General features: G+C 39.2%; 1 protein-coding gene across 1 annotated transcript in view; it reads right to left on the minus strand.

The window, feature by feature from the left end:
* The window catches only part of RAD54B (RAD54 homolog B), a 67969-nt gene that overhangs the window by 15449 nt on the left and 36450 nt on the right, over positions 1-16070 (minus strand). Inside the window, exons 4-7 of the mRNA XM_074577436.1 lie at positions 11259-11459; positions 7815-8102; positions 4717-4879; positions 3785-4010 (exon numbers count right to left, since the gene is read on the minus strand). Of these exons, the coding sequence (XP_074433537.1) occupies positions 3785-4010; positions 4717-4879; positions 7815-8102; positions 11259-11459 (878 nt within the window). The remainder of the gene's footprint in view (positions 1-3784; positions 4011-4716; positions 4880-7814; positions 8103-11258; positions 11460-16070) is intronic.

The raw sequence follows: 16070 nt of genomic DNA on the forward strand, positions 1-16070 counted from the left end.
CGTTGAATTACTTCATTCTCCAGATATTCTGACTTAAAAACCAAACCGAAACAACCCCAGTAGAAGTGATACTCCGCAAACGGATAAAGGAGTTATTCTCTCAAACACATCTCAAATGCTGATAACGTAGATTAACGAGACCTAAATGCAACCTTTGTGGGGACGCCTTCATTTTAAAAGCAATGTCCTCTACATGACATCTGCATTTTAACAGAAGTAAACTGAAATCACATTTCAAAAGCAGATAATGTCCTGGTTTTTTGAAGAGTCTGTTACTGAAGGGTTAGGATCAGTTTTCGCAGTGTTTCAGTGCGAAAGTGACGAAAACATGCCTAACGCATTTTAAAGAGTCTGCCAGTTCTTTGAATGTATTCCTTACAGGCAAGAATAGAAAAAACCTTTGAGACAAGCTCTTCCTTTTAAGTTATACCAGAGAAATAACAGTATGGTAATTGCTGTTTTTCCGGAGAAGACAGACAGTAAATTATTTTGAAATACCTCATTATACCCCAGGCAAGTCATATTGTGTCTTCCTTTTGCATGACAATGTATTCCTTCCTATTTGGGAACACAATCTTAAAAGCTGCTGGGTGTCCTCAATCCAAATGGCTCCAACGAGATCAGTAAGAATATTAAAGTTATTTAAGTTAAAAGAAAATGAAAGCTTCTGTCATTTTGGGTCATAGTAACTGCCAGCAAATACAGCTTTTCTCCTCCCAACATTATTCATAAAACTGCAAGAAAACCTTCAATTATTTCTAACTACCTTTTCAGGTAAAAACGTTGCCATACTATATTTTGCCTTGTATCCACTTCTTTTAGAAACTTCCATATTTCTTATCCTAACCTATATTACATTACAGTTCCTGAAAAGTCAGTTTGCTTCATTTCCACATCTTGAAACAAGTTACTAAGAAAAGCAAATGATGCAAAGAGCACTTATTATATGTGGATTGTCCTCAGTGGAAGATGGGTAGGTTCAGTAACTTCAAGGGTTTGACAATAATGAGTGGAATTCAAAGAAATAATTGTTGTTACAAAATCTTGTACACTCTACAAGAGTTTAAAAACAGTTTGAAATCTTCCATTTCATCTGAAATATTCACTCTTACATAGAGACAATAAGGATCATGCAAGAAACTAAAAGCAAATCTGGTTGATGAAAGAATTGGATCATCTTTAGAATGAAGTACTATTTGTTTCTTCAATCTACTTGTATGGAACCATTAGATTAAAAAAAAACTTTGGAAAATAAATATCTTTATCTTTGTTGCAAGCACGTGCAGATGCAGATGCTACAAGTGCTCCACTTCCTCCCACTGGCACAATTCAAATATATAGGAGCAAGAAAAAGCAAGGGTACAGTAAATTGCTGAATGTACGTATCAAAACCACAGTTTGCTAAACAGCTTCTCTTGGATAGATGGATAGATGAGGGGAGGGCGGTGGATGTGGTCTACCTTGACTTCAGCAAGGCATTCGGCATGGTCTCCCACAACATCCTCATAGGGAAGATTAGGAAGTGTGGGTTAGATGAATGGACAGTGGGGTGGATAGAAAACTGCTTGAAAGACAGAGCTCAGAGGGTTGTGATTAGGGGCACAGAGTCTAGTTGGAGGTCAGTGACGAGTGGTGTTCCCCAGGGGTCAGTACTGGGTCCAGAACTCTTCAATATATTCATCAATGCCCTGGATGAGGGGATGGAGTGCACCCTCATCAAGTTTGCCGATGACACAAAGCTGGGGGGGGTGGCTGACACACCGGAAGGCTGTGCTGCCCTACAGAGAGACCTGGACAGGTTGGAGAATTGGGCAAAGAGGATCCTTATGAAATTCAACAAGGGCAAGTGTAGGGTGCTGCACCAGGTTGGGGGCTGACCTGCTGGAGAGCAGCTTGGTGGAAAGAGACCTGGGAGTCCTGATGGACAACAGGATGACCGTGATCCAGCAATGTGCCCTTGTGGCCAAGAAGGCCAATGGCATCCTGGGGTGCATCAAGAAGAGTGTGGCCAGCAGGTCGAGGGAGGTCATCCTCCCCCTCTACTCTGCCCTGGTGAGGCCGAACCTGGAGTACTGTGTCCAGTTCTGGGCTCCCCGGTTCAAGAGGGACAGGGAACTGCTGGAGAGGGTGCAGCAAAGGGCTACCAAGACGATTAGGGGACTGGAACACCCCTTTCATGAAGAAAGGCTGAGGGATTTGGGTCTCTTTAGCCTGGAAAAAAGACAAATGAGGGGGGATCTTATCAATGCTTATAAATAATTAAAGGGTGGGTGTCAGGAGGATGGGGCTCAGCAACAGGACAAGAGGTAACGGGCACAAACTTGATCATAGGAAGTTCCACCTAAACGTGAGGAGGAACTTCTTTACTTTGAGGGTGGCTGAGCCCTGGAACAGGCTGCCCAGAGAGGTGGTGGAGTCTCCGTCTCTGGAGACATTCAAAACCCACCTGGACGTGTTCCTGTGCAATCTGCTCTAGGTGTCCCTGCTCTGTCAGGGGCGTTGGACTAGATGATATCCAGAGATCCCTTCCAAACCTACCATTCTGTGATTCTGTGATTCCTTTCTGCTATGAATGCCCACTCCATATGGACATGGAGACTTACAAAAGAAGTCTACAGAAGTCTTACAAAAAGAAATATTGGACGGTTAATTATAAAAAGCAGAGCTTGAACCTGAAAGCTTCAGAAGTGTTAATGAAAGCGTGAATAAGTCTCCTGTTCACAGCTTCATGAATGCCAGTCTTGAGCAGACCCAGTCCTCTGACTGAGATATTGAGTCATGCTTAACAGGAAAATTTACATGGCAAGAAAGCCTGACTGGATAAATGGAGCAAGACGTGGCTCTCCTTCAGAGAAAGCCCTCAGTCAGTGATGCTACAGCCTCACTCCTTGAACTCAGTTGTCTTTTACTTGGCCAGGTGCTTTCCTGCCTGATCGCTGAAGCAGAGTCTGTCGAGAACTTTTAGTCTTTGCAATAAAGGATGGAGAGAGTTCTGTGTTTCAAACTAAAGGTATACCAAGGAGATTAAAAGATTAAATACTTCATCGACACACCGGATTCATCCAGGCACTACAGGAACTTGGGAGTGCCATTACCAGCAGGAACAGCTCCACCATAGAAGGGACAGGGAGGGATCAGCATCATCCTGCTTCTTTATTAAGATTTGTACTTGTCTGCATTCTTCTAGGTATGAGAGATATTCACATTATGTAACACTGAGCCTCTAGGCTTGGTAACTCGTGAGACTACCTCACGACTTGGTAACTCGTGAGATCATGCCTACAGAAAACCGATTCTTGACAGTGACAGTAAAGGAAATAAGCTTCTGAAGTAACCTGAAACAGACAGCCGAAACAAAGCGGAAAAAGTTTTCAGTACAGAACAAAAGCAACTACCACAGAAACGGAGTACAAGTCAGTCAAGGCAGATGCTCTGGTACATAAAGCAGGGAAGGCGTGCACTTTGATAGACAACAGAAAGCTTCTTAAATCAAAGAGGCACAAGGAGGAGTGTGTCACTTTTTATATCATCAAGGTGACGCCTGAGGAAAGATAAGACAGACATATGCCACGCAGGCAGGTGAGCTTGAGTTATGACCTGGTTACTGACAGCTAAATGCCCATATGGACAATTACCTGAAGAGAAACAAAGTACTACAAATAAATACTAGCACAGAATTACTAGTTTTGGTCTCTGGTTAAAATAAGAAAAAGAGGAAAAAAAATCACAAGTCCTGTATTCTGAGCCAAATATGACCTAATCCCCTTTTGGAAGTAAATCTTACCTGATCAACTGTAAAGACTTTGATCCTTTCACTTCCCAACCATTTCTGAAATTCTTTTTTCCAGTTTTTTACCAGACTCCCAGGGGTGACAATTAGCACTCGTTTTAGTACAGGTTTGCATCCATAGACCCCTTGACGCAGGAGAGTCCAGACAAGGGCGATGCATTGCAATGTTTTTCCTAAGCCCATTTCATCAGCAAGAATAGCTCCAAATCTGCCGCTAACTCTGTAAAATATAATTAGGCAGTGGTAACATTTTAAAAGACATAACTATAATTATTTACAACTGGTATAGGGAATTGCTCTTTGTGGTTGTTTTCTGAAGTATAAAGAACCTATTTGTACTTATTATGCTCTACTGTAGTTTTCATTCAGTTACACCCGACGACCTTAGAATGAAATTCCTCATTTTCTAGATTAATACATTAGTCCTCCAAAAACAAATAGTTTAAATCTTCTTTTAGAATTAAAATTATTATCTAATATTTTTAAAACTTGTGTATATCTTAAGGAATCAATGACTTGAGAAAACACTTTTGAAAATAGTACTGTATTTTTTTCAACAGGTCAGTACAACAGCTTCTTTATTCTAAATGCCTGAATTATCAATTATATGAATAATTATACAAAACCCAAGAAGCAGTGTGCTTTAGCACAGGTTACATTGTATCCATGTTTACCAGACTTGGTATTTGCAGTAGAACCGACATGCCTTTTGGCGCACTCGCTTCTCATCACATCTGGCAAAGTCACAGCAAACATGATGCTACATACGCGTCAGAAAAAAACTTTGCAACCTTTACTGGGGGAAAATTATTAATTTGAATTAATCAAATGATTGCTCAAATGTTCCCATTTGAATTGTCTAATTTCGATCACAGGCATGAAAATATTACAGGTATTGAAAGCCAAAAGGATAATTACCATCTTACCTCATTCCCATTACACATTCATATAGAAATGTAATTCCTTCTTTCTGATGTGGTCGGAGGTTATTTGCAATGTAAGGATCCACAACTACATCCACCATAGGTAAACCAGCCTTATTGAATGTCCACTGATGACTTGCATTTGGTCTTGGCATAACTAGAGAATCTTGAAGTTCAGAACACATGCAAGTATTGCACATTATTTTTAGTCTGTTAGCAAAGGGTATTATCTCTCTAACTCAACTACGCAATAAAGTCAATGATCTAATGACTGCTAAAAACACTGTTTAATATACTGACCATTCTCAGACAGAAAATGCATTTACCAACAGAGCATCTAGATAGCCTTTTAAATAAAAATCCTTCTACAGAGGTCTCCCAAATAGTTTGCGCTTTTCTCAAAGGTGAAGGTGACAAACTGAGAAATCTGAGATATTTTTTTCATGAGGTGAAACTGCCTAATAAATGTTGCATGATGACTTTGAATGCATAGAGTTAAATCAGAAGAAGTTCTGAAAGGCTTCTGAAAGGGAAGTATAAGAAAAAGAACATGAACAACGACCTACATAAAGTCTAGACACTACATTTCAACGGATATTCTTGTAGCTGCCCCGAAAGACTCCTCTGCCAGAGATACAGAGACAAAAAGACAACGATTTGTTAAAAAAAAAAAGTAGGGAAGGACTGAGAGTGAGCTGACAAAGGCTGCCACGGTGCATGAATAAAAGAAGTTGACAGGCTTGAAGACATACAGAAGCAAAGAGAGCATGAAGTATTGGGCTACATCTGAATAACAGTTTTGCTTGCCATAATTTGTTTACAAACTCTAACATCATAATTTTTCTGGACAATATCCATACCGCCTTGCTTATATTGATGCTACACATCTGAAAAGTTGTATTGTCAGTGGACAGAATGAGGAACTAATTTATAGCTGCTGGTATTTTTATGTCACTAGAGTAGATCTGTGTTGATAATTTATTCATGAGAATAGGTTGGTTGAAGGCTCACATCATTCAGGGAGATTTTGTTTCCTCCTGACAAAGGGCTGAGTTCTGATGGATTACATCAAATTACATGTGTGTGTATATATATATATATATATATATAGAAGAGCCAGCGGTGATAAAAAGACAACTTTTCTGACAAAATTTTGCAGCCTCAGGGATGGGGAAGAAACAAGACTTGCAGTAGGAATGGACTAAAAGCTTAGAAATCACAGGTGGAAGATGCGGCTTTACATCGTGGTCGCTGTGCTCTGTTCTGCTGAGCACAGGGATAAATGGCTTTCCGTTTTGAAGAAGCTGCATTTTAAACGACTATAGTCATAGACCTCAACACAAAAACCTCTGAATACTCCAATACAAAGGTGCTGATCTTGTAAAGTATCTCCGTTACTTCTGAAAGTGGTTATGCAACAAGGCGTTCAATAAACGATGTGATTCTTTTGTGTAAGCAACACTTAATGACTGAGAGTCCAACCTATTCACGTGTTGAAGGCTCTCCATATCACGCAGCTTAGGGAAACATCATAGGAAATACTCAAATTCACCAGACGAGAAGACACAGGAGACAACTAGAATAAAATGTAGCTTTTTAATAAACTAGTGCAGAAATAGCAAAAAAGTTCATTTGAGTGTTGAATATATCAGCTCTTTGCCAGATTTCAGGTTAGAAGGCTAATGCAGTATCATCTTGCAACCACAGGAAGGAACATTCTTAGATACAACATAATCAGGTTGAATTCAGACCAGAAGCTGGTGTTAATAAGGTCGCTCTACAAAAAGGCCAATGACAGCACTAATTACCACTTGATTAAGATTTCATTGTTTATTTACATAGCAGCCAGGTAGTAACTTTGCAAAGTCCCATACTAGCAGGATATGAGGTAATAAGTAGGATGGAGGTATAACTACAGTAAGAGTGTAGAACAAATATGTATTCTTTTTAAATATGCATTGCTCTGCTTAGTAACATTTCTTTAAACTCATTTTTATCTTTCACCTGAAAGATAAAACCATCAGCAGAATATAGTTCCTAAATGGTTTGTTATTCACAGACAAAAGAGTACTTCTTGTTTAGATAAGCAACGCCACTTCCTGCAGCTATCAAATATTTACAGGATCCCTCATAGAATCATAAAATCATTTAGGTTGGAAAACGCCTTTAAGATCATCAAGTCCAACCATTAACCTAACACTGCCAAGTCCACCACTAAACCATGTCCCTCAGCACCACATCTACGCATCTTTTAAATCCCTCCAGGGATGGTGACTCCACCACTTCCCTGGGCAGCCTGTTCCAATGCTTGATAATCTTTTCAGTGAAGACATTTTTCCTAATATCCATCCTAAACCTCCCCTGGTACAACTTGAGGCCATTTTCTCTTGTCCTTTTCCTTTTTACCCGTGAGAAGAGACTAACCCCCACCTCTCTACACAGTTTCTCCAGGAGAATGCTGTGGGAAATGGTGTCAAAGGCTTTACTAAAGTCCAGGTAAACAACATCCACAGCCTTTCCCTCATCCACTAAGCGAGTTATCTTGTCATAGAAGGAGATCAGTTTAGTCAAGCAGAACTTGCCTTTCATGAACCCATGCTGACTGGGCCTGATTGCCTACTTGTCCTGTATGTGCCGCCTGATGGCACTCAACATGATCTGCTTCACAACTTTCGCTAGCACCAAGGTCAGCCTGACAGGCCTGTAGTTCCCTGGATCCTCCTTCCAGCCCTTCTTGTAGATTCTCTATTACTGATCCTCCATGGGAATTACTGTGCTGCCATACAATGTCAGTGCTTTGCTGACCCCAGTGGGAAGCTGGAACTCATCTAGAACTTTCAGCATGTGTCAGACTGCTTCTGTGAACAATATACTAATTTCTCTTGTCAAAACTCTCAGAAACTATTCTAATTTGTTTCTACAGCCATCTGTAACAACTATAAGAAACTTTACGCAGTGCAGAGAATTTCACTCCTTAGAAACACACATGATAAAATCTTAACATGATATTGATAGAAACATTAGTACTGTATGTCAGAAATACTTTAGGTTTTTTTGAGAGCCAGAGGATGCTTAAAGAAACTTAAAAATCTGAATCTTACTTGAAGCATTTGGATCGTGGCGAGGTCTGCAGCTTTGAGAATCTTTGAGCACATTCTCTTTAGTATTGGATTGACAGACACTTTTAAATGGTTTACAGAATGGTTTCATATTAGTTTGAGATAAAGCAGTTGTGACTGTGTCATAAGTCCCTATTCCAGCCTGAAAACACCTGCCACTGTTGAAGTCATCTGCTGAAATTACATCCATCACTTCAATTTCTTTTCCTCCAACCATCAGTGTTTGGCCTTCATCAAGACTGTCTAGCTCTTTAGATTTATATCCAGTACCTAAAAGAACATAAAAAAATCAGCAATTAGGACAACACAGCAAATACTTCTTCCTTAACATCAGTACTCATCTACAGGAAGGAAAAACAAAACTGTCAACAGGTATTTGATTCTTAAGCATCTGAATTGTTACACATATGAACTCATAAAGCTCCTTAACAGAGCTTGACATTTCAATGCTAATAATCAGAATTAGATACCAGAATATGTAAGCAAATATTCTATCATCATCCACAATCAGTTCTACTGAATATCAAATATCCATTAAAGGGAATTTACAAAAAAACCAGTCCCATATCATAAAATCTAGCAGCTTGCCTTAGTTTTAAACTTGCTCAAAACTAATGATCATTCTAGGTCCTTTTTCCGTGCTTTCATGCCCTGACATGAACACCACTAGCCTCTCCTGCTGTTGATCTAGACAGAATATTCTACTTTTAAAATCATTCTAAATTAGCTTTTTACAATTAAGGACTCATATGCATCTGAAATCTTTACTTCTACATATGGTCTGAAACATTGGTGTGTGATTTTTGCCAGGATTTACCAATCAACTTAGTAGTTTGCTCATTCAAAAACCTATTAGGGAGCCAAAGCATTTTTCTATGCGCCCTTAGGGACTCTGTCAGGGTGGGCATTCTCAGAGCAGCTACCACATACTATTAATCTCATTACAAAATACAGCTGCAGCTGCAACTTTCTTTTAAGATAAAGATGTAGGAAAGAGTGGTGCTTCCTTCTTTTAAATAGCATTCTATTGGTTTAAACTCTCACATAAGAAACAGGAGATGTATATTTTCTCTTCTTAACTCAGGGAGGTCAAAGCCACATCTCTACCTCAAAATTAGAAGCAGAACTCTTTAGAATTCTTTACCCCAGTTGTTGAATTTGTGCTACTTTGAATAAGCAGGTTTGGAACCTTAGTTAGGCCAAAAAAATAAAAAGCACGACTGTGTAGACCAGTAGCTAAAGCACTCACCCGTGAAAGAGGCAAAACTCCCCAAGGTTTTAAATATATTTTATCCAACAAACACTACATACAAATACTGCTAGGAGCTGTTTGCAAAGCTCAGGTCTCCCACTTCTAGGAATGTGCCTTCCCAAAGGCTTGGAAGGTGAAGATCTGGATTTGAATTCCTTTAAGAGAATAAATTTACTGAGGTGTTTCACAGTCCAAGCAAGTGCTGAAAAATAGTCTGGCCAAAAGGGAAAGGGAGATATTTTCTTCCCCTCCTCTAAATGCATGCAAAAAGCACACAGTAAACCTTGTTTGGTCCTTGAAGGGACAACACTTGCTTTCAGGAAAGAGCTGAAGATGGACACAAGAGAATTCTCGTGCATCTAAACCAGGTGCCAGGAGAGGGCCTTTATGACCTCTTCTTCGCTCTGCATTTTTGTTTTCTCTTATTACCTCTACAGAGCTTCAAGCTGAACATACTGAATACAGGTGTATCCCTGTGGAGGATCTTTTGGATTCCAGTCTGAAGAGTCTAATTCTAAGACAGGATGGGCTTTAAGGGTAGATGGGAACTTAGGAAAGGCAAAAAGCCAACCTACGAAGCTCAAACGTTTATGCAACTGCCAGAAATAACTGTTTCTATAACATACAGCAAATTACAAGACAGCACTTCCTAAATTCTTTGTACCACATTATTAAGGAATCGGGACATTTGCAGGGGAGAAAAGCAAGATGTCCTGCTGCCTCAAAAACAAGCTACAGCCTGTGCTCCTTTTAGGTTCCCATGCCCCTTCTTAGATCCAGCCCCGGTATGCCTAAGTAAGAAAAATCCTTTTTTGCCCTTTTCTTGCCATTTAAAAATAATAATCCTGGAAGCTTATTCACACTCACTGTAAACTCCCTAGTATTAAATGCAATTTTGGAGATAAGCACCACTACTGGACCTTTCCTTCTCACTCAGTGGGCTTGGAGAATAATTGCAGAACTTACACTGCTTAAATTGGTCAATTTAGGATTTTCTTTGAAACAACAAGCATTGAAAGCAACTCTGTAGGGCAAGTTAGCACCAATGATATTGGTATCATTGTGCTCCCTGACACCATCCAACACAGCAAAAAGACTTTTACCAGCAAAAATCAGAATATTCATTTTTCTATTGTGTTTTCTGCTAATTCAAGAAGACAGGACTTGAAAAAAAAATAAAAACACAAGAACAACAGGGTGGTGCCTGATGCATTCCAGGCATTACTCTCTTTCTCTCTGCCTTTTTCAAAAACAAGGAAGTCTGTACATATATTGCTTTGCTATAAATAAATTCTAATTAACTGCTAAGTCACAGACTGATTTGCAAATCAAAGCTGCCTGGTCCTAAACAAGGCTCACAATGTCACGATTGTAACAAAGGAGCAGAGAAGCCATCTCAGCCCTAAAATTAATCAAATTATGTTTTGTAGAAACACTGTCCAATCCTACTCCCTTACAAAATATCTTTGGCTCAGTTAGCGAAGTTAATTCTTGCATTGCTTTCAGTAAAAAATTACTGCTTTGAATTGACTGCAGCCTATAGTTTGCAAGTCTTATTTTTAACTCTGATATCAACCCAAACTGTGTCTTACAGTAGCAGCTGCTGCTAAAACTACAAGACTAAAAATTGCCACACAGTTGACTTTGGCTGGGCTGGAAAATGTTGCTGTTTGCTTGTCTTTCCAATAAAGATAATATTTTTAGCTGTTTGACTAGCTGAAAAGTACAGATCCAACCTCTGACATTCCCGGTTGCCATACTACTGACTGCAATATCGACAAGAAACTTAACTGTGTATCTTCCCCTAACCCTAACACCTTCTCCAATGCATTATGTGAGCAACCAAAATCAACTACTCATCCCTCATTTGGCATCTCTGCTGAATTTGTACAGCCGTTCATTTCCAGATCCTCTCCTTGGACTAGCATTTGCTGTTTCCGTGAATAATGTTATTCAGCCTGCCCCAGCCTCCCCCATGCATCTGCCTTATATGTAAGAAATATAAAGTTTCCCTTCCGTCTCCTTCTCACCCCCAAAACCTACTGTTTTTTCATCCTGCGGTTGACATTGGTATGGAGAACTACAAATTATCTAAAGAGCTGTGTCTCTGTTATTCAGAGCACAATAATTTTAAGCCAGTTGTTCACTTACACAAGTATGCAAATCTACAGTACCTCTTCCAATGTCTTTGCCTTCCATATCTTTTAATATTACTGACTTTCCTTTTGTAATAAGAACAGCATCGCCTTCCCACTTCTTGTGCTTTTTCTTTGATGCCTTACACCACACAACACTGAAATATTTCGCAAGGCAGTCAGGTTCTTCCTGAGCTGCTGCTTCCTTTGCTGTCCCTGATGTTGGCAAATACACTGCATCTAAAAGGGAAATAAAATAACAAAGAGCATCTCAGTTTCTCTTGATGAATCGTACAGTCATTTGCATTTCAAACAAATCAAGGACAATCTATGCATTCATCTTACATAAACAAAGTGGTGTATTTCCTGTCCTGGGCCGCTTATGGTAAGTTTGACCAAGAGAGAACAGCACATAAGGACTCATCCTGAAATAGGAACCATTAAATTGTTTTTGGAAAGTATGCACTTTCAGGAAAAACACGCTACTTGCTATGTTAGTAAGTGAGCTCCTGATTTGACATACAAGACTATGAGAGTGGAAAAAAAGTAAAAGGAAAAGCTGGAAAAAAACCAAAAGGGAAACAAGCATATGAGAAAATGAAAGCAGAGTCCTGGTGAGACAGTGCTGAGCAATGTTCTGGAAGCAAGGACAGGAACACAAAACTCAGGAAAGGGAGCAAAGGAGACCAGTAACCAGATCTGAGGCTGAAGACATTAGTACTAAATGGCAAAACAACTATAACTGTAATAATGCAAAAGATTTCTTCAACAATATCCTTTAAATATAAGTAATTGTGCAAATCTTGAAACAAACCATCTCTTGAATTTGCAGCAATTCAAATGTTGTTACCAGGCTTAGATCAATTTAGATTTGTCAGCACTTACCTAATTATAAGTGTCACAGATGTAAATATTAATAGGAAATATTTAGGTCAATAAGGTTCAGAAATCATAATAGAACAGACAGCAGTTGATTATAATATCGATTAAGAATAAACGCATGCTTTCAAGAGTTAGCAATCTGACATAAGTAATGGTAGATAAGTCCCCAGCATTACCTCAAGGAATATCTATAGCATTCCTTTTCAGCACATGCACAGCTTCAAAGGGAGAATCAGACTAATTTTCATTAAAATACCCTTGCATGCTGGTTAAAGGCTTAAATCGGTTTGCTCCTTTGATTCCATCTGGGACCTAACACTATACAAATGTGTTAAAAAAAGTGCTTATGCCACAGACTAACCTTTCCAAAATTTCCAAGTGTGCTGGTATTTAAAGGAGAAGCTGCAAGAGTAAACTCCTGCTCACAATAATGGTCCAATAAAGAGGCAACTTTATCATTTCTACATCAAGTCCACATATGCTTAAAACTGTGAAACACTCATAAGTTACATGCCTAAATCGGGAGCAATTTTTCAGACTAGCATTTACTAAAAAGGTATTATCAAAACGAAAAATGCTATATTTATCGAATAGAATTTTCTTCCCAAAGCTCTCTAAACGTTTTATTGTCTGTCTAGAACTCTATGCTAACACAGTGCCTAACGTAGATAGGCTTTTCCATAGGTGGATGTTTCTTCAGGGCACTAGCCAACATCTGCAGTGTTTCATGTGACAGATGCCCCCATCTCCAAGGGGTAACAGAGCAGCTACTGAGCACTGGCACGTCACAGAAGGATGAGAAAACAGAACAGAGCATCTCTTTTTGAGAAGTAGGGGACTCTTTGTAGATGAAACCTGGGAAATGAGCCAGAGAGCCAGAATAAATCCTTGCGGTTTTGCAAAAAGGTACAAGAGCTCTATTGGATCTTCAGTAATCACAAATGATAAGATTTGAAGGAGCTTAGGAGAGAGGGAGGGAAAGAGAGAAAAACCACACATTGCTAAAAATACAATAGAGTCATTTACTTCTATATTGTTTCTGTAAACTAATTCAACAAGATAAATACAAGATTGTTTTCTCTTTGCTTTTCAAACTGATTCTCTTAGTTTAATCTGCAACTTCTTTCCGTATATTAAGTTTTTAAGCAACTGTTACTGCAAGACCTGGAGATTTCATTGCAGAACTTTCTTCTTCTTCTTTCTTGAAGGATGACCATCATAAACAAATGACCACCTCCTTGTCTCCTCCACTGACCTCCCACGTGAATTTGGTGACCCCTGAGATCTGTTTTATGGTCATTGCTCTTTTACTCAGGGAATCCTGCATGGTATTGTCTGATTCGCCAGTAGATTAACTTTCAGGTCAATAACAATTCTTCAAACTCTCATCCCTACTTCATTTAAAATAATAAGAAATGCAATAATTTAGGAACAGGGCTGGAAACTGCTAGCATTTTGTAACAGTGACTTTTGCCCAAAAGGATTTCTAAATCAACCCGTCCCGAATGAGAAGCAAACTGGGCACCAATATTCCATATAATACTACCAAGTTCCTATGGGAAAACTGAAAAATAACAGCCTGTGCAATGCTCAGATTTCTTTCCTCAATATGTCTTCTGAATTATCATAATTTCTGTTTGTCAAAATATCCAATAACAATTTGTTTCTATGCTACATAAAATATTCTCTTTTACCTCTAACTACAGCAGTTTCAGATAAAGTGTTAAAGTATTTTTCTTTTTAAAAAAATTAAACATTTTTACGTAAAAGCCTCTCACAATTATCCTCCATAGAATTTCCTTGAATAGATAACTTAAACCTGTTCACCAGCAGTGCTGATCAGGTACTTGCATTCAACCTTCTTTTTATCTTGTCGTTTTTGTTTCTATTCAGCATCGCACCTATTTAACTTCAAAGATTTCCTCCAGTGCAATAGCAGAATATCCAAATTCAGTAAATACAGTGTCAGGAACTTTTCAGGAATTGAAATGAGACGGGTATGGCTCACATAGGGACTAAGTTCAGTGTTTGATACAGAGGTACAGAGAGCAACAGTTTCAACAGTAAAACCCTTGCTGCTCACTGACCGTAGACAGTATCTTAAATAGAGCTGGGTTTGCTGAGACCCTGGAAGATAAACTGCAATTGTAAATTCTGAGCTCTGCTGTTAATCAGTTTAGACTAAAAATAATAAGTAACAGGAACTATGTGTACACCATAGTTAGAGAAAGATCAGGAAATCATGCACGTTCATTTCTCTCCCAAATAGTAAACTGCCCAGCCTGGTTTCTTTAACCATGAAGAAACTCTAGCAAGTGACATGTCTCTTCTCCCAGAATGAAGGGCTCAGGAACTTTAAAGATGTGGCTAATAAGGCTTTGAAAAGCTTCCGCAAATAAAAAAGCTTTCTCTCTGGTTGAGAAAGCACAAGCTTAAGTTTCAAGATATAAACCATAGCCTAGTTGATATGAGGAAAAGTTTCAGCAGCCTCAGGAAGGTGATGATTTACAGAGAGCGGGACAGGATCCAGGAGGGGGGACGGGGAGCATTTCAATGGCAAACTAGTTTAACCAGTTTCTGATGAGTAGGATTTAGAGAAAATGCATTGATTAAGTGTGTTAGGTTACTCCCAATGCACCAAAAAAGCAGCTGCATTATGAAAGACTACAAAAGATAACTCGAACGCGCATTTCCAGTAGCCTATACACTGTAGCTCGCAGCACTGTAAATAGGTGTTACCTTAAGGAGCGGGGCATGCTCCAGCGAGCAGGGCACTAGACACCTCAGCCTGAGGTGTGGTTTAATGGATGGCTTAACCCCATGCGACGGCAGGCTGCTGCCAAAGCCCACGAACTCACCTTTCCTTCCCTCTCCCCTTCTGCTTCTCATCCACCAGCTCCAGGCAAGCCAGCCCAATGAATCCCATCAACAACTACAGTCAATACAGGAAAGGGATATATGGAGTTCAGAAAAAGGAGACTGGGAGGCCACCCCTTTTTTTGTGGCAGCTACTGTTAGGTTGGGGTGATTTTGAAACCATGGGACCTGTCAGGTTACCCAACACCTCCGTACCTGAACTTCCATGTTGTAAATGTGTATGGAATGATGGGGAGTTTTCCCTCAGCCCCTCTGAACCTGCTAAATAAAAAGCATTGTTGAAATGCAAAAATTACAATTTAAAGAAGACAACTTTGATTCAAGTTGTGCTCTATGGTGCTATGGAATTAAAAAGAGATAGGCAGAGCCAGAAATCTGGACTGAGGTAAAAGGAGATTTGGGCTCGGAATGAATCGCAGCCGAAACTCAATGGCAGCAGCCTCTGCAGCCACTCTGCACATGTGCCATCAATCTGCTCCGCAGAGCCAGCGTCATCTCCATCTTCTGAATAAAGGAAGTAATCAAAAAGTTCCTTAATGAAATTAATTCATAACATTTAGAGAACAGATGTTTACATAGTAGTTAAAAGTCTTATTCCACATGAAAGATCTGTATGTTAAAGATTCCTAAGGTATCCCAGGAATATTTAAAGAAATATGAGACAGAGATAGCATCGTCCTTCATTTGCAAAGCAATTTCAGTCTAATGATAAACCTAATACTAAAGCAACATGTAAATGCATATTAGTGTGCCTCAAAGATGGAAAAATATGTAGTAACTCTTCTCTACAGCACTTCTATGAGACTTTTATGAGGAGCACAACCAGCAAGAGTCAAGCCGACTTGCCCTAAAACCATAGGAATCAATGACAGCTGGGATTATGTTTCAGAGGCACCTGGTTACAATTGAGTGCTTCATACACTTCTTTTAAACACAAAATATGTAATATATAATTTGTCTTGCACATATCAGCATCATTAGCAAATTCACCTAAAGACTGATATTTCAAGCAGGAATATTTTCTTTGGAAAACACATCATTGTTTTACGTCCAAAATTATTTTTAAACAAAAATGCAAATGATCAAATATAA

This window comes from Larus michahellis, chromosome 2 (genome assembly GCF_964199755.1).
Source record: "Larus michahellis chromosome 2, bLarMic1.1, whole genome shotgun sequence".
NCBI classification, from domain to species: Eukaryota; Metazoa; Chordata; class Aves; order Charadriiformes; family Laridae; genus Larus; species Larus michahellis.